Genomic DNA, 20,875 nt, shown 5'->3' with positions numbered 1-20,875 from the left:
CACAGGTACAGAGGCCACAGTCTCTCACTCCCAACATGCAGGAAGGTGAGGGCCCTAGTACAAGTGGTACTGCCAGGCCTGTGCAAGGGACACAGGCACAGGGGGCTAGGGCAAGTGCAAGGGTGGCAGTGGGCTAGGGGGTAGGCCACAGGATGGATGCAGCAGCCCAGGACGTGATATCAGAGGTATTTGGGGCCTACCAGCATACCCATGACAGGTTGGCACAGATTGTGTCCACCCTGGAGCACAGTCAGAGGATGCAGCAGGAACACCACCAACAGGCCATGGAGCAGTGGAATGAGCACAACGCCATAATGGCCACCATAGCAGGAGCAATGCTGCAGCTGGTCCAAAACCAGTCTTACACCCACACAGGACAAGAGGCCCCCATAAGAGCACCGGACAACCAGCATCAGATTACCACATCTACAGAAACATCACAGGAACTACCCTCACAGGAAACCCAAGGGCCTACCATGTCATCCCCTGAAGATCAACAGCAGGCACCCAAACGGACCCTCAGGCCAAGATATGTCACTGGAACCCCAGCTAAGAACAAGGCCCCCTTCAGAAAGTAACTAAAGCAATATGAACTACTGTAAGGCAAGATGGATCCATCAATACTACCAACAAAGCTGCCACCATGTTGGTCTTGAGGACACCCCCCTTACGACTTGTCATCACTGTAAATAGCACTATTCACTCACTCCAACCAATAAAACACATATCACACCTGTAACACCCATGCAACCCTTACGGACAGGACAAGGAGTGCCACTGTCTCCAAGGGAGACAGAGGCATCTCACAGGACACTGGTGAAGGATCCCTGGACACTGATGAGCAGGCAGGCCCATCACACAGTCCTGGACTCTCACCATGCAGCAGCCCCACCCGGGAAACCACTGTCACCCGTACCACCCAGTCAAGAACAGCAGCCCAGGGCAAGCGTCCCCACACCGGTGTATCCAGGCCACAGGCTGGTGGAACACAGGTACAGAGGCCACAGTCTCTCACTCCCAACATGCAGAAAGGTGAGGGCCCTAGTACAAGTGGTACTGCCAGACCTGTGCAGGGGACACAGGCACAGGGGGCTAGGGCAAGTGCAAGGGTGGCAGTGGGCTAGGGGGAAGGCCACAGGATGGATGCAGCAGCCCAGGACGTGATATCAGAGGTATTTGGGGCCTACCAGCATACCCATGACAGGTTGGCACAGATTGTGTCCACCCTGGAGCACAGTCAGAGGATGCAGCAGGAACACCACCAACAGGCCATGGAGCAGTGGAATGAGCACAACGCCACAATGGCCACCATAGCAGGAGCAATGCAGCAGCTGGTCCAAAACCAGTCTTACAACCACACAGGACAAGAGGCCCCCATAAGAGCACCGGACAACCAGCATCAGATTACCACATCAACAGAAACATCACAGGAACTACCCTCACAGGAAACCCAGGGGCCTACCATGTCATCCCCTGAAGATCAACAGCAGGCACCCAAACGGACCCTCAGGCCAAGATATGGCACTGGAACCCCAGCTAAGAACAAGGCCCCCTTCAAAAAGTAACTAAAGCAATATGAACTACTGTAAGGCAAGATGGATCCATCAATACTACCAACAAAGCTGCCACCATGTTGGTCTTGAGGACACCCCCCTTACGACTTGTCATCACTGTAAATAGCACTATTCACTCACTCCAACCAATAAAACACATATCACACCTGTAACACTGTCCCCTGTGTTAAATTGTGAACAAAATGAAGTATGGATGCAACTGGCAGAGAGCTACTTTTGTGTCAAATCTGTGCATGAAGGGAGTCCCGTGTGCCTAAATGGTGCCAATAAGTAAATGCATACAATTTAAATCTGTACCATGCAGAAGTGGAACTTGTTTCATCTATCATTACCAACCACCCCTATATGACTGAGCACACTGACAGTATTTGTCACAAACCCCAATGTCAGGGCCAAGTCCCACACATTTACTGGAAGTAGAGTTGGATCGGTTGGTTCCTGGAATTGACATCTCGTTCCTTATCATCACCATCACTCTCCTCCCCTCTATGAGGTAGCTGGTCAGGACATACATCACCCTCCACCTCCAAGAGGGGGATAGAATGTCTCACTGCCATGTTTTGCAGCATGCAGCAGGCCACCACTATTCTACACACCTTATCATGCCCATAGGCCAGGGAACCACCAGAGATATGTAGACATTGAAATCTAGCCTTCAGGAGACCTATAGTTCACTCTATCACCCTCCTAGTACGTCCATGGGCCTCATTGTAATTCCTCTCTGCATCATCCTGGGATTCCTCACTGGTGTCAGGAGCCAACGCAAGTTTGGATAGCCAGAATCACCTAGAAAATGGTGCAATACAGAGTCGTCATTGTTATGCCCCTTAGTCAGACAGCCCGGTTCTCTGCAATGTGTCAGTTAGTGACAGGCACAATTACCTATGATCCACCCTCTGTCCTCTTGGAGTTGTTCCATCTGTTGTGGCACACTACTGTTCCCCAACACAAAGGAATCATGGACTGAACCTGGGAACATGGCATTCACATGTGAGATGCACTGGTCTGCAGTACATACCAATTGGATGTTCTGGAGTGAAAGTTCTTTCTATTTCTGTATACCTGTTCACTCACTCTTGGGGGTATGATCGGTATGTAGGTGTCATCGATGGCACCTATAACATGGGGTATGTAGGCAAAGGCATAGAATTCAGACTTGATGGCAGGGAGGTCAGTACTTTGGGGAAACCTCACATAGGACTGAAGATGTCGTATAAATGCATTCAGAAATCTTGTCAGTACCATGCTGAACACTGCCTGTGAAAATCCAGCATCCATGCCCACTGTCACTTGAAATGAGCCAGTGGGCAGGAAATGGAATGCGGAGTGCACCTACACTTCAGTTGGGATGGTATGACGATTACGATTTCCCAGAGTTAGTGCAGGATCCAGTAATGCACAAAGTTCCTGAATTGTTGCACGTGTGAGTCTATAAGTAATTATGATCTGACGCTCCACCATGGTACTCATATCCACAAGTGGTCCGTACACCGATGGTGCCCTTCCTCGCCACAAGGGTAGGTACCTACGAGGGGTTTCAAAAAGGTGTGATGAAGACAGATACATAGGCACACTTGTCATCATTTGTGCACTGCATTGTTCATTGTAGTGTCCCTACAATAACTGCTACCTGACAGATATACATGTACATCTCAAGGACGGAACAGGGTATTTCATGTGTGCTACAATACTGAATGGACAGAGGCCTAAGTGCTTCATGTGGCGAGTAGGGCCTGCATTGTGAGAAGTAATTTATTTTAGATGCGTAGGTCATGGCAAAATGTCTGCCCACTGTAATTCTGCCCTTTCGTTGTGGAAGTGACTTCATACCGCTAGCGGTTGACGTCACAGCGTAAGACGGTGTTTATCGCTGTTCGCACCCTCATTGGTTAACATGGATGCCAATGGGGAATCCTGGCGTATCATGATCGCCGCCGGCGGTGACGGTGCACACCGCCGCGGAACGTACGCGCATTCATCATCGTTTAATCACTTGACTCCCTGATCTCATGCGGACAGGTTCTCCACTGTGTGTACTGCTGTGGCCTGCCTCTGGCTATGGATGTGCCCCGTGTGGCAGGGGAAAGGGCCCCGGCCTTCACCCAGGAGGAACTGGAGAAGCTAGTGGATGGGGCCCTGCCCCTGTACGCAAAACTGTACAGACAGCCAGAGATACAGGTGAGTCTGGATTTGGGGTGCACTGTGTGTGTGTGTAATGGATGGTGTTGATTGGACATATGTGTGCACCTCTGAGCCTGCATGGGCCATGGTGCATGGCATGCTGCGTGCATATGTCTTGTATGTCTGACAGTACTGTCCGTCCCATAGTGGATGATTAGCTAGCTGTTCCTATTGTGCAAGTGCCTGACCTATGTGTTCCATTTCTGTGTCGCCCTTTTGGGTCAGGGCCCACCAGAAGAGAACACATTGGCATGCCATCGCCAAGGAGGTGCAGACATTAGGGGTCTACAACCGGCGGAGCATCCACTGTAGAAAGAGGCGGGAGGACCTGCAGAGCTGGGCGCGTAAGATCAGTGAAGCCCAGCTGGGGAAGTCCTCCCAATGTGGAAAGGGTGCCTATCGGGCACTGACCCCCCCTCATGTGGCGGATCCTGGCGGAGGCATATCCAGACCTGGATGGGCGCTTGATGGCTGCACAGCAGTCACAAGGGGGTGAGTACTCATTTCACATACTTCAGTCTGGAACAATGCCTGGGTGTGCATTAGGGTTCATGCTGCTTAGAGGCAGGGACTTTGACTGGTGTCCATCTACTTTATGGTCCCCAAAGGGTGTAGGGGGTTCTTTGTCAGGTCTCCCATACATCGCCTCCTTAGGTATTCCAGGGGATGGGTGTAGAGCAGTACTCTGGTCAGTAGTCAGGGGCATGGCCATGGACATAATGAACAGTGCTGCCTGTTGGGTGTGTCTTCTGGGTGCGTGTATGTCTGGTCATTATGTACCTCCATTCAGCTATTTACAAGTGTCTCTCCTGTTTTGTCTCCCCATCCCTGTTGTCTTGTGTTGGTTTGGTACAGCATCAACATCTGGCGAGGGAGCTGAGGCACCAGCAAGTGGGGAGGCAGCGGCCCACGGATCCTCGGTGGCAGAGACAACCGACGCCCAGGGGACCAGTGGGTGGGAGGGTGAGGGAAGTTCCATGGGGGAGGCAACTATCACAGGAGGTAGTGACTCCGAGACCTCCTCCGATGGGGCCTCCCTGGCAGTGGCAGACCCTAGTGCCCACACCACTACCGTGACATCTTCCACCACCCCCATTCCATCACTGTCCTCCCTTCTCCTCCCCACAGAGTTGCCCGTGCCTGCCCACCGAGAAAGGTGGGCGTCTCCTTCGCTTCAGGCACCTCCTCCCCTGCCCCAGTCAGCCCGGCTGCTCTCAAAGAGGAGGCTATTGACCTCCTGAGAACCATCTCTGTAGGGCAGACAACCATTGTTAATGCCATCCAGGGGCTAGCATCAGAGGTGCAGCAGACAAATGCCTATCTGGATGGCATTCACTGTGCTGTGTCTGCCCTACAGAGATCTTTTCAGGCTCTAGCTTCCTCTCGGACGGCAGCCAGTTTCCGTGGCCATTCCGTCCCCCCTCCAACCTCCTCTAGCCCTTCCAGCACCCCACTCCCTTCACCCGTCCAAGGCACACATTCAGACATGCAGTCAAGCACATCAACACACAAGAAACACACTTCTAAACATAAGCACCACACCTCCCACCACAAGCATTCACACAGCCAACAGGCACATGCACACACAACATCCACTTCCCCCAGTGTGCCCACCTCTTCCACCTCCCTGTCTGTCCCCTCTACATCCACACCCTCATGCACTGCACCTTGAGTCACTGTTGCTGCTCCTCTTCCTGCACTCACCACAATCGCAGACATCCATACATGCACCCCTTACACCGCACCTGCACTCACCACAACTACTGTAGTTGACACATGCAGCACACTCACCAGACTTGCAGACACCCACACAACGTACATCCACACTAGCTGTCTGTCTTCTCCAACTGTGTCCACCCCCATGTCTTCCCAAAACATGCAAATGCACCAAGACACCCACCCATCAGACATCCACCACACCACAGCATACTATCCAGTCATCTCTACCCACTACACGCACCCCTACACCACATCCATCAACACTCTCGGGCTCCACTCCCACACCCTCATCCAGGAACACCCCATTTGCTCCGAAGAAACTTTTCCTCTCCCGTGCTGACCTCTTCCAACCCACTGGCCCACCCCGTCTTGTCCCCAAACGTGCTCACCTCCTTGCCCTTTCAACTCCTTCCACATCACAGCCCACCCCTGTCCGCCCTTCACATTCCCGTGCCCCTTCCCCAGGTAAAAAAAAGGCCCAGACTGAGCCGAGTCCATCTAGCTCCACCCGAGCTAAACAGCCCCCACCCCCTTCAAAGCACAAACCCACCCCGCCACCTTCCAAACGAAAGTCCAAGGCCCACCCCCACAACCCCCTGCCCCCGTTCCGTGAGGTGCCTGGATGCCCATATGCTGCCCCATTAGGTGGAGTACCATGCACCTGTGGGAGGCAGGTTGGGTCCGTTGTGGCCCATGGCAATTGTAGCCATACGGACTGGTCATTGGCCTTGTTTGGACTGTTTGGCTCTGTGAGCTTCACATTAAAGTTTCTGTGTCGCCTGTGTTTCGGTGGCATGCCGTTGAACCCTGGTCTTTTGTTTCATTGTTAATGGGTGTGGGGCATTTGTATGTACTATGGTCAAGTTGGATTAGCCTTGTGTCGGGTAAGTACCTCTTGCTGTGGGGTGTATGACGTGTGCTGCTGTGAAGGGTTGGGGGGACGTAGCAGGGTGGGTGGGTATGTGACTGTGCCCTTTCTTTCCTTGTTCAGTAGGTTGCAGTACTTACCGTCGTCGTCTTCGTCAGTGGTCTCGGTCATGGAGGTATATGGCAAGGAGCAGGGCTGGCATTATCTACAGCTCTCTATCCATGTCTGCATCGGCGTGTTCTGTGGGCCTCCGGTGAGTGTTTCCTTATATTTGGTTCATTTCTGTCTGGCTTTGCGTGGCGGTGTTTCCCGCCCCGGAACTGGCGGCGGACTGGTGGTTCATTATTTGATGGGCGGGTTGGGCCTTTCTATCGGCCTGTGGGCGGACTCTGCCGTTGTCGTCGGCACTCCTCTGCTGTCAGTGGGTGGTTTGCGGGATGCATGTCTTTCGTTTGATTCATTATTTGGCAGTCCAGCTCGCTCCTCTGTTGGCGGATTGTACCGACATTGCCAGCGGCGCAGAACGGACCACCATATTCATAATGAGGGCCTAAGTATCTCATGGATGCTTTGGGCAGGATAAATGAAGAAATTGTTAGTCTGGAGGCGAGGCGAGACTTGTGGCCACTAAACGAGCTCTTTGGGATGTAATTATAGAAGCCACAGTCAAGCCTACTATCCCGAATAGCAAAATAGTGTTGCCAGCCATGGATTACATAGTAAGCCTTGGCGCGAAATGTAAAAACACATCCTTGCCCTCTATGTTAATAGATCTTTTGGAGATAGCTGAACTGTCAGCTAGTGGTGATGGTTTCATTCCACCTCCTTCTAAGAAGAGAAGCAGCAGGCAGTCAGTGAAAATTACTATAATTTCCATCAGGGGCTAATAATTCAAGGAAAATGAAGATAATATCAGAAGGAAGCAATGAAATACCTCAAGATATGTCAACTGCTCCCTAAAGGTTTAGAACTATTGTTAAAAAGGATACATAATAAACCTAATAAAAATTAATTTAAATTACAGACTGAAACCAGGAAAATAACGAACACGTAACCCTGATTGAGCAGTTTATTAAAGTTCTCTTGGGTAAATACAAATTAAATGCTGCGGGCTGCACGGTTGCTAATGAGAGCTGAATGTGTATTTCACCCATCCCTTTGCCTCTGGTAAAAACACACATTTTACAGAGGGGGAGGCCTTGGGTACCCAATAGGTGAATAACATGGTACAACAGAGGGAGGTTTTCTCTACCAAGCCACCTCTACAAATTCTGAAGCAGTTACAAACAGAAGCAGATCTCCAAAAATACAAGCTGATCAATAGCTGCTAAGGACAATTTACATCTCCCCCCAGATGCAATACCCTAGGTAATTACTTCAAAGAATGCCCCAAAACTAAGAACTGGATCATCAGAGTCATGGACAGCTGTACGCAATGAGGTGATACATTGGATGTGAAATAATATATGAGCAACAAATGTGCTGAATCGGGACATCATTATGGTTAAACGTGTAGAATGGGTAAGCTACTAAGAAACAAGGTGAGAGTGTTTGTATAGTGATCAGTTTTTGACATCCATCCCTGGTTAAACTTATCCTCACCAACCTTCATAAAAGACAGACGAACAGTCCAACAAAGGGGGAAGAAATGAGTGCTGTGGCCTTGAGTTTCTTTTATAGGGTAATAAACAGAAACAATACACATCTGTCATGTAGCATAGACCAGCCAATTAACAACCAAGTGAGATCTGATAAATGGATTTGCTTCTCTTAGCGACTGTGATGATTTGGATTGACAATCAGGGTCTATAGCCGAAGGGAATGAGGCTACTACTTGTGGGGGAAAGTTATTGGCAGACAGTTTGATAGATATTGACCATGCCCCTGTAGCCTCTGTGGATAAGCTTTTAATAGATAATACAATAGAACAGTAAATCCTCCCACAAGGAAAGCAACTTACATTACTGTCATGGTATATAGCAAGTGTTAATAAGAAGTAAATACTGAGTGGCATGCTTTTCTAAAAACTTCACAAGTAATTTGTCTTCAAAAGGCATGGCATGAGGGGGTATTTCATATTGAAGGATATTCCTTGGTTATTATCAAAGCTGTACCATCTCCCAGTGGGAGAGCAAAAGGGGGGCTAGCAGTTCTGATTTCAACTTTAATTCCATTTACACTCACAAAGTTTTTCACTCCATATTTTCAGTTTTTATTCTTTCAATCCAAAGATAAGATGGGGATAGTGTTGATTAATTATTATAATAATAAGTTTGACCCATCTAAGAACATGGTGGTCTTTGCCCTTCAGAAAGAGTTAAATATGTTCTTAGGAGATATTGTGGCCCCCTATATCTTGTGGTGGGAAGGAGATTTCAATGTTGCTGCATGTCAAACAAATGCAGACGAGGTCTGTAGTTATATGGATGAGCTGGGAAATGGCCAATTTCATTTATTTCATGATATGCATGGGGATTAATTGAAGAAATTATATACAGGTATGGTTTTGAATTGATGGAACAGAATTTTGATCTAGAAAATTATATGATACTGACCTATCGGGGAGACATTTCTCAATTATTGACCATATATTAAATTCTAAGCATGGATCATGAATGCTTGACTCATTTAGAGTTGTACTCACTGTTTTTAGCGACCATCTACCATTACTATGAGCCCTTAATATAGCAATTCAACATAAAGAAGGGGAACAGTTATCAACTTATCTAGAAATAGAAGGACATCATGGGATAAGTTTAAGGTGGTAAATGAAGTTGATTTTTTGGAAAACATCATTAAACAGAGCAAAGGGGAAATTACAGTATGCAATGAGTGGAATCAATGCCACGTAAAATGTTTATCACCTTCTGTAGGCTTAGAACTGCTCTTTTAAGGAACCTAAACATAAGGTCTAAACCAAAAATGCTAACAAACTTGGGTGGTTTGATCATCATTGTTCACAAGCGAGCTCATATCTTAAAAAAGTCTTAGAAGCTCGGCCTAGAAATATGGAGGATGTCAACAATAAGCATTTAATTTATAAACATGCATTGGAGCAAAGGAAATCCCAATTGCAGGAGAAGACATAGGAAGACTTAAAGCAGACAACAACACTAAGGAACTGTTCCTTGTTTCGGAAAACCACAAATCAGCCATTTCTTATAGAAAGAAATGCCCCTGAGATCATGATGCATGCGCAACCAGCTGATTGGCTTATCCAGTATGGTGAGATACTTTATCCAGATAATCTAACCACGGTCTCCTTACATACAGACATAATTTAGGTTTGCCCTCATTTCCTAAATCCTAGCGCCCTGAATAAAGTCAGAGTAGCATTAGAGAAATGTGCTAATGAGGAGGCACCAGGCCCAGATGGGGGTCCCCGTAGATGCTTTTAAATCACAATCTGTACTCTGGGGACCCATTTTAACTCAAGTATGTATAGAACAAAAAATCGATATATACCAGCTACATGGGCAGAAAGTATAATTGTCCTGATTTTTAAAAAAGGGAATAGGGGGAATGCCAAATGATATAGACCTATCTCCATCCTTGAATCCACAGTTAAGATGCTAGGTAGGATACTCTTAGAACGACTTGAGACATGGGCAACAGATAATCAAGTGTTTACTGATACACAATTTGATTTTAGTCCCGAAGCTGGTACTTTGGAGCAGTGTATCAATCTTTACCTTACTGTGAGTAAATATACAGTAGCTAAAAGGGGTCATTTATTTCTGTACTTTGTGGATCTTAGCAGTTATGGAAAGTCTTGATTGATTTGGGTGCTCCTTCAGAAATAGGTGGTCATTATGAACATGGCGGTGTGGCCCGCCATGCCGGCGGTGGCGGGACATTCCACCAGTCGGCATGGCGGGCCACACCGCCACATAATGAACCGATGGAGGGCCACCACAGGCGGCCCTCACTCACTGCCAGACTGCCTCCGTCAGGCAGCCTGGCTGCGGTCGGCATCATCATCCGACAGGGCACCGGTGCTGCTCCTTGGATAATGATCCCTCAGGCACCAGCCTTTCCCCTGTGGGTTTCCCCGCCAGGGAAAGGCTGGCAGAAGGGTTGCACCGGGGCACCCCTGAAGACCCCTGCACTGCCCATGCACTTGGCATTGACAGTGCAGGGGCCCCTATGCAGTGCCCCATCGCGCAGGTCACTGCCCGATTTACGGGCAGTGATCTGTGCGACGGGTGAGCTGCACCCACAGCACAGAGGCATTGGCGGCGGCTCCATGTGGTGCCGCCGTCAATGTCCCGGCCAGGCATTCCTGTGGGCTGGTGGGGGGGACACAATGCTTCCGCCCGCCACCCACAGGAATGTTCTTTATACAGCCGGCGGGGCTCCGGGGGCGCTGGCGGTCAGTAGTCAGACCGCCAGCATAAACACAGACGTTTCGACCGCCGTGTTCATAATGAGGGCCAAAGTCTCCTTCTTAGCACAACTACATACCCATCTGACCGCTCGTGTATATTATGGGGTAAATGGTGAGTGCACCCAGTGCTTTAGAATTATGAAAGGTGCCCACCAGGGGTGCATTCTTGCACTGCTCTTGTTTTCACTATATACTAATTGGGTGAATGCACATTTACAACAATTGCCTGCTGATGCCCCGAAAGTAGGTAATCGTTCAGTCCCAGTCCTCCTGTACGCTGACTACACAGTTTTCTTATTGTGCACTCCTAATGGCCTTCAGCGACTGATTGAGGTTTTCTAACATTTATAGAGAACAGGGATATGCATTTAACTTTAGATAAAACCTAAGTAAGGGTTTGTGGTACTGGGAAGGCTAAGAAGAGAACCCATTGGTTAAAGGACAGAAACTTAAAGAAGAAGACAGTTTTACATATGTGGACCTTCACTTTTCTAATACGAGTATCTGAAAACCCCTATTTGGAGATCATGAAAATTAAATTTTTAAGATCTACAGAGGCCATTCTTAGGTTTGCATAAAAAATAGGTAGCGCACCTATAAATGAAAATTTGCAACTTTATAAAAGTAAATGTATCAGTAGTGTTACCTATGGATCAGAGTTATGGGGTTCATCAAACATTAAGCTGTTACCATCAATGGAGAACCAAATCCTGTGTAGATTACTGGCTGTACCCTGTTCTACCTCGTCTTAGGTTATGCATAAAGAATAGCATCCTCTTTTATAGAAGATTCCGTCTACACTAGTGCATTACTATCATGGCACGGAATATGGTCCAAAAATGGGACCAAGTTCACCAGATACACTTTTGCAGATTGTCTGGCCCTAGACTCCAGAGATGAAACTATGTGGTTTGTGCATGTGAGTAATTTGCTGAAGAGCTTAGACACAAAGCTTGCTCTGGAAGACCCGTTGAGTATTCTATACTATAGGAAAAAGGAAATAAAGAAGATTTTGATAGGCCATAAAGAGGCCAAAAGGGAAGCTAGTGAGAGCATCAAATCTACTGTTAGGTGTTATATTAATGGCCATGTGCATAACAGCATTAAAGGTTATTTATCAACTGTAACTATTGTGCAGGACAGGTTGTATCTCACCAGGCTTTGTGTAAGTACATTACATTTCATAGTAGCATCCCCACGAATGGGTGAACGGCCAAAGAACTTACCAACATGCCCATGTGATGGCCAAACTGCACAATCAACCCAGCACTTTATTTTGTTTTGTAACTTTTATTATGATATTAGGAAACACTTTTTAAAACCGCTATTTATTACAAATGGATTGTTTTGTTTTAAAGAGGCTTTTAATTATTTATTTAAAATAAGTACTGTGGAAGATTGGTTTGCAGCTACTAAATACATTATTTATGCAATAAAACGTAGGGAAGCAAATACCCATTTGAAGTTGTTACTCTATGAGGTTCTCTAAATGATTACATTCAGTTTGTTTTGTATAATCAAAGCATGTCATACAAATGGACAACTTGTATATTCCTTTGTATTTCTTCCCATTGTAATGTAGATATGAGTCTCCTGAATCTAATTTTATAAGATTTTACTGGATGATATCTCTTGTTTTTATAATGAGTGTATGTGCATCTTTTGGGTATTTGTATCTGAACAAAGATTGATTTAATTTGACTACAATCTCCCTGGAAAGGATTAGTCAATAGGATTTATTGGATCAATTCTCATGAATTGTTTGCAGAATAGAAGTAAGATTAAGTAAGAATAAGAAGTAAGAGATAAACTTCCAAACAAGAAGAGTTAGTCTGACTTCACCACTGAAGAGAAAGAACTTAAGGGTGGCTCCCAAAAGCGGGATAATTAGTCAAGGGATGGATCCTAACGGGAAGACCTTCAGACCATCCCATAGGCCGTTGGTGCCAGTGCTTAGAGAAGAAGGAACATGCACAGTATTCCTGCAGCAGCTGCCTGGTGCGAAGAAACATAGGAATGCGTCAATTTATCACATAAAGAAGCATCAAGTGGTTGACTCTGTTCACTGTCCCGCCACTGGCTCCAAAGCCTCCAGATTAGTCCAATACACGCCCTCCCTGTTCTCGACTCACCCCGAGAGGAGATTAGCCAAGTTCAAATCACTGGTGCCATCCAAGGGACTTCTGAGTCTGCGGAGCCTCTAATAGTACAACCAGCTTCAAGTACTGAAACGGGCAAGTGGAATCAACATCGTCAAGAACTGAATCTGCTGCAACACCAGGTGCACTTCCTGCAACTGCAACCTCATAAGCACCACCCAAAGAATGCACACCAACTACAGATGGAGTACCTCCACAGGACTTTGTGTTGTCAGGAAATGAAACTCCAAACAGAAGAAACAAGAGTTCCCTTTCTTCCATCCCTACCGGAAATGCCAACATCTGATACCAGTTGGTGCCACAGATGGATGATTTCCTGTTCCTGGGCCATGACCGGTACATATGTCCACCATTGACGTACAGTTCAGTCTCTGATGCAATCTCAGAATTTCTTTGGTGGCTTAAAATGTTGATTAATATTTCGATGACAGTACTTGGGCCTATCTTCCTGAGCGTCTGATACCACCTCTTGTGATACGGGAGTTGCAGCCACACTTTTCTTCACGAAGGGTTAATGAGAGTATCGTGGTGTCTGCATCACTGCATGACCTATGCCTGGAGGTGTTTTTTGAGGAAAGAGAACTATGTCGTATTCTGGCCCCTGAAGATGTGATTCAGATACTTTACCTTGTAAGAAACCCAAATGGTTCACCAACATTGTTACACCAACATGGTTACACCAACATGGTTACACCAACATGGTTACACCATCATGGTTACACCAACATGGTTACACCATCATTGTTACACCAACATTGTTACACCAACATGGTTACACCAACATGGTTACACCAACATGGTTACACCATCATGGTTTCACCAGACCCTTTTGCAAGTTCATGGAACATCAACACAATTAAACGGGTATTGAAAGGTCTTGATTCAGTGCTTCTTTGGGCAATGAACGAACAACGATGCGGAAAATTACTGTTTTGTTTTCAGCACTGAGGTCATCATTAGATTCATCCAGCAACCAGCAGATGTGAAATTGACTGTTTTACAAACTGCAGCCACCTTTGGACACCATAGGTTGGTAGGTCTGGAGCCTCCTGGGAATGGTTCAAATATTTCATGGGCCTAAAAAATGAAAGAAGGTTGCACGCGTCTGACAGAAAGGTACTAATGGCACAGAATTTTTTTTCAGAACAAATTTCTGGAATAGGGTTACATGAACTAGAAAAACATTTGAACGGAGAGTTCTTATGGGAACCACAGTGCGGCATGTTCACGGGTCTGATACATTGTTCCTGCCTGTTTATATCCTAGAGAGTTTATATGTTAAACGAAAGTGTTCAGCAAACCAGGTGCGTGAGTTGTGCTTCTCTTTCAGAATCCAGGAGTTAATTTGACACATTTAGAATTGTAAATTGCAGGTAAATATCATTGCAGGTGATGTGAATGAAATGGTACAGGATGGTGCTTTAAAGCTGACAATCAGTGCCCTGGACGGGATAGCCTTGTGCTCTGTAGACAGTAATGTCTGTGCCGAGGTTTCTGCCTAAAGCTGTGGATGACTGATGGTGCTCTGTCCCTGCTCTGCGAGTGCTGTGTGGAGTGGGATGTTAAGCCGGGGGAGGCGGGGGCTATGTCGTGTAAGACCCCTCTTCTGTGATGGTGTCAAGCGGTGTGTGTTTCTTGAGCATCTCAGCCAGACGTGGTATTTTCCGTGAACAGCGACCGCTCATCAGGCTGGGTGAGTAGAATAACAAAAATGCTAGCGCCGAGAGCAAAGCAGTTGGAGTCAAGCGCTAGGAGGCGCTCACCAGGGATTAAAATACACCCTTACAATACCTTACAACCTACCACAGTGACAGCTCTCAACCAAACACAAAAGTGCAGCTCCCCCACAATAACCTACGGGCTTAGAAACGATGATGGGCTGGTCACAATTTTTTAAATCATATTTCAGAAAACAAAATGCGAGATTGTGCAAAATTTTGTGAAAAGTACTTGTTGAACACCCGAAATTTGAAAGCCAGCGCATAGCTCACATTCACGTCACCAGCAAACTCAAACCGAACGTAATTCTGCAGAAACAAAATGTTGTGAAACTCAAGTGATACACAATTAGGAAACATTGAGGGATCCGCCTGGGTCCTGTCCAGACCACCTTCCCTATACCACACGCCTGCACCAGAGCCGCCTGGGCTGGGGCAGGAAAACGTGAAGTGCTTCTTTCAAGAAGCCTGAACTTAAACTCTCGGGGCATATTTATACTCTGTTTGCGCAGGATTTGCGTCGTTTTTTTTTACGCATATCCGATGCAAAGCTAACTCCATATTTATACTTTGACGCTAGACCCGTCTAGCGCCAAAGATCTTGGAGTTTGCGTCATTTTTTAGCGTGTACACCTACCTTGCGTTAATGAGATGCAGGGTAGGCGTTTCCACGCAAAAAATGACTATAAGGCATTTGCACCTTATTTAAACTCCCGTGCAAAAATGACGCACAGGAGTGGGCTGGCCTTAAAAAATGACATTTTGCCGCATTTGCGTAATTTTTTAACGCCTGGTCAGGGCAGGCGTTAAGGGATCTGTGGGCTCGGAAGGAGCCCAGAGGTGCCCTCCCATGCCCCCAGGGACACCCCCTGCCACCCTTGCCCACCCCAGGAGGACACCCAAGGATGGAGGGACTCATCCCAGGGAAGGAAAGGTAAGTTGGGGTAAGTATTTTTTCGCTTTTTTTTTGTGGCACAGGGGGGCCTGATTTGGGCCCCCCTACATGCCACTATGCCCAATGATCATGCCCAGGGTACATAAGTCCCCCGGGCATGGCCATTAGGCAAGGGGGCATGACTCCTGTCTTTGCTAAGACAGGAGTCATGTCAATGGAGGGTGGGTGTAAAAAAAAATGGTGCAAATCGGGTTGAGGCAAGAATTTTGTCTCAGACCTGACTTGCCCCATTTTTTGGCGCACAAGCCCCATTTTCCCATACGCCGGCGCTGCCTGGTGTGAGTCATTTTTTTTTACGCACACCAGTCCACAGCGCCGGCTAACGTCATTCAATAAATAAGGCACCCGCATGGCGCTTTGGAATGGCGTTAGCCGGCGTTACATTTTTTGACGCAAAACTGCGTTTGCGCAGTTTTGCGTAAAAAAGTATTAATATGGCCCTCGGTCTCGAGTTAAGCAGCAGCAGCGCAACTCGACCATCCCAATCAACACTTCAGGAGTAGCCCCTGCAGCCACACAATTAACAAGGCATCCCTCTTCTCAAATAGCCAGTTGTGGGCCTCGTAGATCTAAATAACAACTTTTGCAATGTGTCCAACGTATCCTTCACGGAAAGCAGTGGAGGAATTTGAGTGCAGGGTTTTCTGTTGTAAATGGTTTATGCAACAGACGTGTGTCCTTTAGAGCTTAGAAGTTGGTTAGTTCCTCTTCTGAAGTTTGGGATGTGCATGACCAAAACTGCTTGAACAGCCGCAAAGGTAAAATGAAGAAAACCTGAATAGGTCAAGAGATCAGGGAGGAATCAAGGACACGAGGAAAGGGCTCTGTCTGGAGTCAGGGGGCAGTGGGCGCTGACATGAAATTAGTAATGAATAAAAGAAGGGGCGACAAGCTGAGAGAAACTCTGGAACAATATGTGGAGCCCAAAGTGGGCAGGGAAGAGGAGCAAAGTTTAAAAACACACTATCAGGCCACTGGGGGTTAAAATAGGAAAACAGATTTCTGAGGAGCACGGGGGAAGGGTCCTGCTCCATATAGTAACAGGTAATTCAAAAAGCACACTTGAAACTATTTCATTAGGAAAAAAAAAAAGCAATGCTAAACACAAGGATTAGAACTTACAGTTTGCAATGAATCAATTCATTTACTTTGGCTTTCCAGTTTACAAAGATTAACATTGATTCAGATAGAGAAAGCTAGAGAGATTTTGCACATATTATTGATGTTAAGTCACAATACGATAAAGATACTGCAGTTGGTTTGCGCAAGGTATTTTGAGCAGGATGTTGGCTGTGGTTGATGTTTGTGTAGGTTGCTCAGGAGGTCTTTATAAAGAAGAGCGCATGGTAAGGGGAGCATTGCCATGGGTGTGTGGGACTGGTTGTACATGGAATTGTGTTTCTTCTCTTCTTCCGGGGACCACAGGATGTTGTGATGTGCCTTTCTTGACAGCACTTATCTTCCATATTCAGTTTCTTTTTTGGAGGAGGTAGCTTATTTACCCTAAATCTAAATATGTTTGAGGAAGTATCAGGAACGTGGGATAGACAGCCTGCTGAATGCAGTGATGGAACCTTACTCAGGTACTTGGGCGCAAGCCAAGATAGAAGTAGGTGGACAGGTTACTAATAGAATTCCAACTTTTAATGACCTAAAGCAAGCATGTGTCTTAGCCCCTATGCTTTTCAATTTATATCTAGCAGACCTAGCAAACGCTCTTTCTTCTGTAAACAATCATTCGCCCGTTTTGGCCCAGAAATCAATTGCATGGTTACAATACGCTGATGATATAGTATTTTTGAGTCAAACTCCAATCGGTCTGAGCATAGCATCGATGCACTTACTGGATATACGACCAGCCAAGGTCTCAAGCTGAATTTGAACAAAACCAAAGTGGTTAGACTGGTGGATTAGAAATGTAAATCTTTGGCATGGCTCATGAATGGAGCTCAGGTGGAGGTTGCCCTCACATACAAATACTTGGGTTTCATGGTGGACCAACACTTGACCTTCAAACCACAGCTTGTTGTAGGCCAAGCAAAGGCACAATCATTGACCTACGGCTATGAAATATTAAAGCAAAAAATGAGCTGCCCATCATACAATCATTTGCTTTCTGTAATGTCAGCACGGTTAATGTCAACAGTCACATATGGGGCTGGAACAATGTTCTGCAACGAAATAGCAGCCTTAAATCAAATCCAAACGAAGGCCTATAAAGCAGTGTTTCAGATTCCAAATTTAGATTCACCAGCTCAGGTATGCCTAGAATTTGAAAAAAAAAAAATACAAATTTCAGAGCAAAAATGCGTTCTTAAAACTCTGTGAGAAAACGCTGGAGACTGTGAGCAGCTCAGACAGGATCTATAAGCAGTCTATGCTGGAGTGAAATCAAGAAGCAAGAGCGCAGAAATGTCAAAGGCTCATGGGGATACCACCTAAATAACTCTATAAAGGAACTGGGCCTGCATAAAGTCTGGGGCATGAGCCTGAACTAAGAGGAGTTTTATCGAATGGCAAACGCTGCAACTAGGTTACTGTCACGTATTGCCAAAAGACGACACGCCTGGACCATATTACCATCATACAAAACGCTTCGAGCACAGGAATATCTACCAGTATTGTTTTTGCAATTGCTAACACATCAATTTATGCTCCTGCGTTTTGGTATGATGGAAACAAAAGACATGGCCCCTTCTTGGAAGCATCAATTTAGGACCCAATCTTGTCGCCTCTGTGGATATAAACTAGAGTCACTTGTCTTCTGTGCATGCCCGGTGTTGGCATCACAAATGAGAGTATACTGGAAATACATTTTCAATGACCTGGGCATACGCTCATTTACGCCAACTGTGATTAGTTGGTTAAGTGGCTCCTCAATTCCCCTTGCATCCAGGGGACCAAGTTTATGGTGCAGACCTTCAAAAAACTGTTGAATATTGCTGAAATGGGGGCACAGGACTAGGATGTATTGGGGTGGAACTGCTTCTATGCTAATAGGTTTATATAGATGGGTTTCCATTTAGTATGCTATAGGAAACCGGGCGGGTGGTGAAATACCAATGTCTAGAAGTAGGGTCGATCTCTACTTAGTGGTGCATAGCACTCTGGATTGCCGAATTAAGAAACACCGCCCCCTGCAGGGCTGATATTGTCTGCACCAGAGGATTGTCTAATCAGGTTGTGCTGTAACTCTCATGGTTCCAAGTGAGGTCCTGGTTTTAAGACTCAGCGTTTGATCTATTTTTAAGATACGTTTTTAGTGTTAAGATTACAAGGCGGGGTCAAATTACCGGGACAACATTCAATCAACAAGGTTTTAATCCACACTATATTTGTAATTGTATGTTTTAATCACTAACTGTGAGCATGTGAGTATTTATTAGCCCGATAGTGTGATGAGTTTAAAAACTGGCTTTGGTTTTAATTAACTATGCTAATAAAATGGACTACTACTACTGCTAGATGCCTTTTCCAGTCTCTTTCTAAAGTGCATATATTAAAACTTTTCACTTAATTGTCTCTTGTTCAGTAGGGAAAAATGTCTTCTGCCACTCACCCCACCACTAGGGACCTTCTTGTGCTTCAGAAAGGAGAGGTGGTCCCTGCCCATCACAGCAGCATACTTCTGGAGTCATCTCGGATGTGGTCATACATCTTTGTATTTCTTACTCATCCTCTACCCTAAGTGTCATACTGTGGTTATGACATGCCTTGAAGAGTTGCTACTGATTGTGTAAATACCAACCGACTGACTGGTGATTGCAGAGGAATAGTGAATCCCAAGGCCTTAATTTTCTGTGTAATACTTCTATGAGATCCAGAAAAACAGTACAGAAAGAAGGTGACTTGGGTCAGAAAGGTGTCATAGCTGGGGTAGATAGAAGAGTGGGTTAAATTGCATAGTAGCAGGCCTGGAAGGGGCACACTACTGTGCACAAATTTCTGAACATTTGAATGCAGCAGAAATACATAACTATTAACATGAGATAGCAGCTGCAAGGCCCATACATGCTGCTCTGTATACAGAAGGCTGGACCCAGTCTCTCATTCACACTAAACATTTTCCTTTGTGTCTTTTGGTCCCTTTTGTCTTCTTTATTAATTTCTTTTCTAGCCTTCGATAAGCTGGTGAGTGAATTTAACACTCATTGAATAAAAGAGAGTGTCAATGTAACTTGTGTGACTAGCTATAGAAATCTTTCAGTTTATGTTGCATTCCATAACATTACACTACATTGTATTACGCTATGTTAATTTATGGTATGCTATGATATATTGTATAATGTCAAGTACACATGCCTATTGCACGTAGTGCAGCACTAAGGCTCCCACAAACCAGCCCATCATGAGCAGCCACAGAAATATATAACACTCTTCTTCTGTGTTTATGCCACTGGGTGTATACGTGTCTTTCTCAAGACCGTCTTTATCACTTCAAGCACCTCTTTGAGTTTATTAGGGGGCTGGGTTTAAGATTATATTCTTGTAAGTACGCTTGTATGTTTTTTACGTGTCTGCTGCCATATGTTTGGAAGATTTAGTTTTTTGAGTTCTGAGGTTCTCATTTATTTATCTGTGTTGTTTACATTGCATTTGTCACTTAACTTCTATTATTAAGCCAAGAGAACGGGCTTTTCATCTATTACTCTTTGAGGCTCAGATAATATGTGGGCTCCTGTAACTGGACGAGAAGAGGTGAACAGTAAATAAAACCTTCAGGAAGAAACTAAACCAAGGTCTGTCTGATATGCTTAGTACCACCCAAGATATAGTAGAAAGACTAGTTTGTTCTTCCTGTACAAAAGAGTCTGGTAAGAAGAAAGCTGGAGCCGAACATAGATTTACAAATAGAGATCAGTTGCCCAGGACTTTTACTCTCAGGGTAAACCATGATTACAGTCCACAGGTGGCAACATTTTGTTTTTCCTGATTTGAGATATAAAGTGTCTATGATAAAGAGTTCATCCTTTCTGCTTGCATCCTATTGCCACTTATGAATAAAACAATGAATGTTCCATTTCTGACCCATAATGCGGGTAGTAACATGCAGTCCATCATGCTCTGTTGGTCGCAGTGCAAAGTTCCTCCAGTGGATCGCAGTTCTTTTGGTATTCATCAGATGGCGTGTGATCACACACATAGACTGGTGATTCGTGAATTTGGATTCTGTGGTAGTCTGGGGACATTATTGCATTTTAGAGGCTGAGAATTAGCAGCCTGATCTGCTCCCCATCTCTCATCGAACTGCAGAAAAAAACACAAATATCTATCAGACATTGTTGTAGAAACAGGGTAGACTTTCAAAGAACAG

General features: G+C 45.7%; 1 protein-coding gene across 2 annotated transcripts in view; it reads right to left on the bottom strand.

The window, feature by feature from the left end:
- Positions 1-20,404: 20,404 nt before the first annotated feature.
- Positions 20,405-20,875, bottom strand: part of LOC138246665 (carcinoembryonic antigen-related cell adhesion molecule 16-like) — a 207,751-nt gene continuing 207,280 nt past the window's right edge. For both annotated transcript variants that reach the window (XM_069201410.1, XM_069201411.1), the window contains one exon: positions 20,405-20,808. In XM_069201410.1, the coding sequence (XP_069057511.1) occupies positions 20,801-20,808 (8 nt within the window). In that variant the 3' untranslated portion in view covers positions 20,405-20,800. The remainder of the gene's footprint in view (positions 20,809-20,875) is intronic.

The sequence above is a fragment of the Pleurodeles waltl genome, chromosome 7 (genome assembly GCF_031143425.1).
Source record: "Pleurodeles waltl isolate 20211129_DDA chromosome 7, aPleWal1.hap1.20221129, whole genome shotgun sequence".
Lineage (NCBI taxonomy): Eukaryota > Metazoa > Chordata > Amphibia > Caudata > Salamandridae > Pleurodeles > Pleurodeles waltl.
Note: the sequence above shows the minus strand (reverse complement) of the source record. Positions and strands in the feature narration are given on the sequence as shown.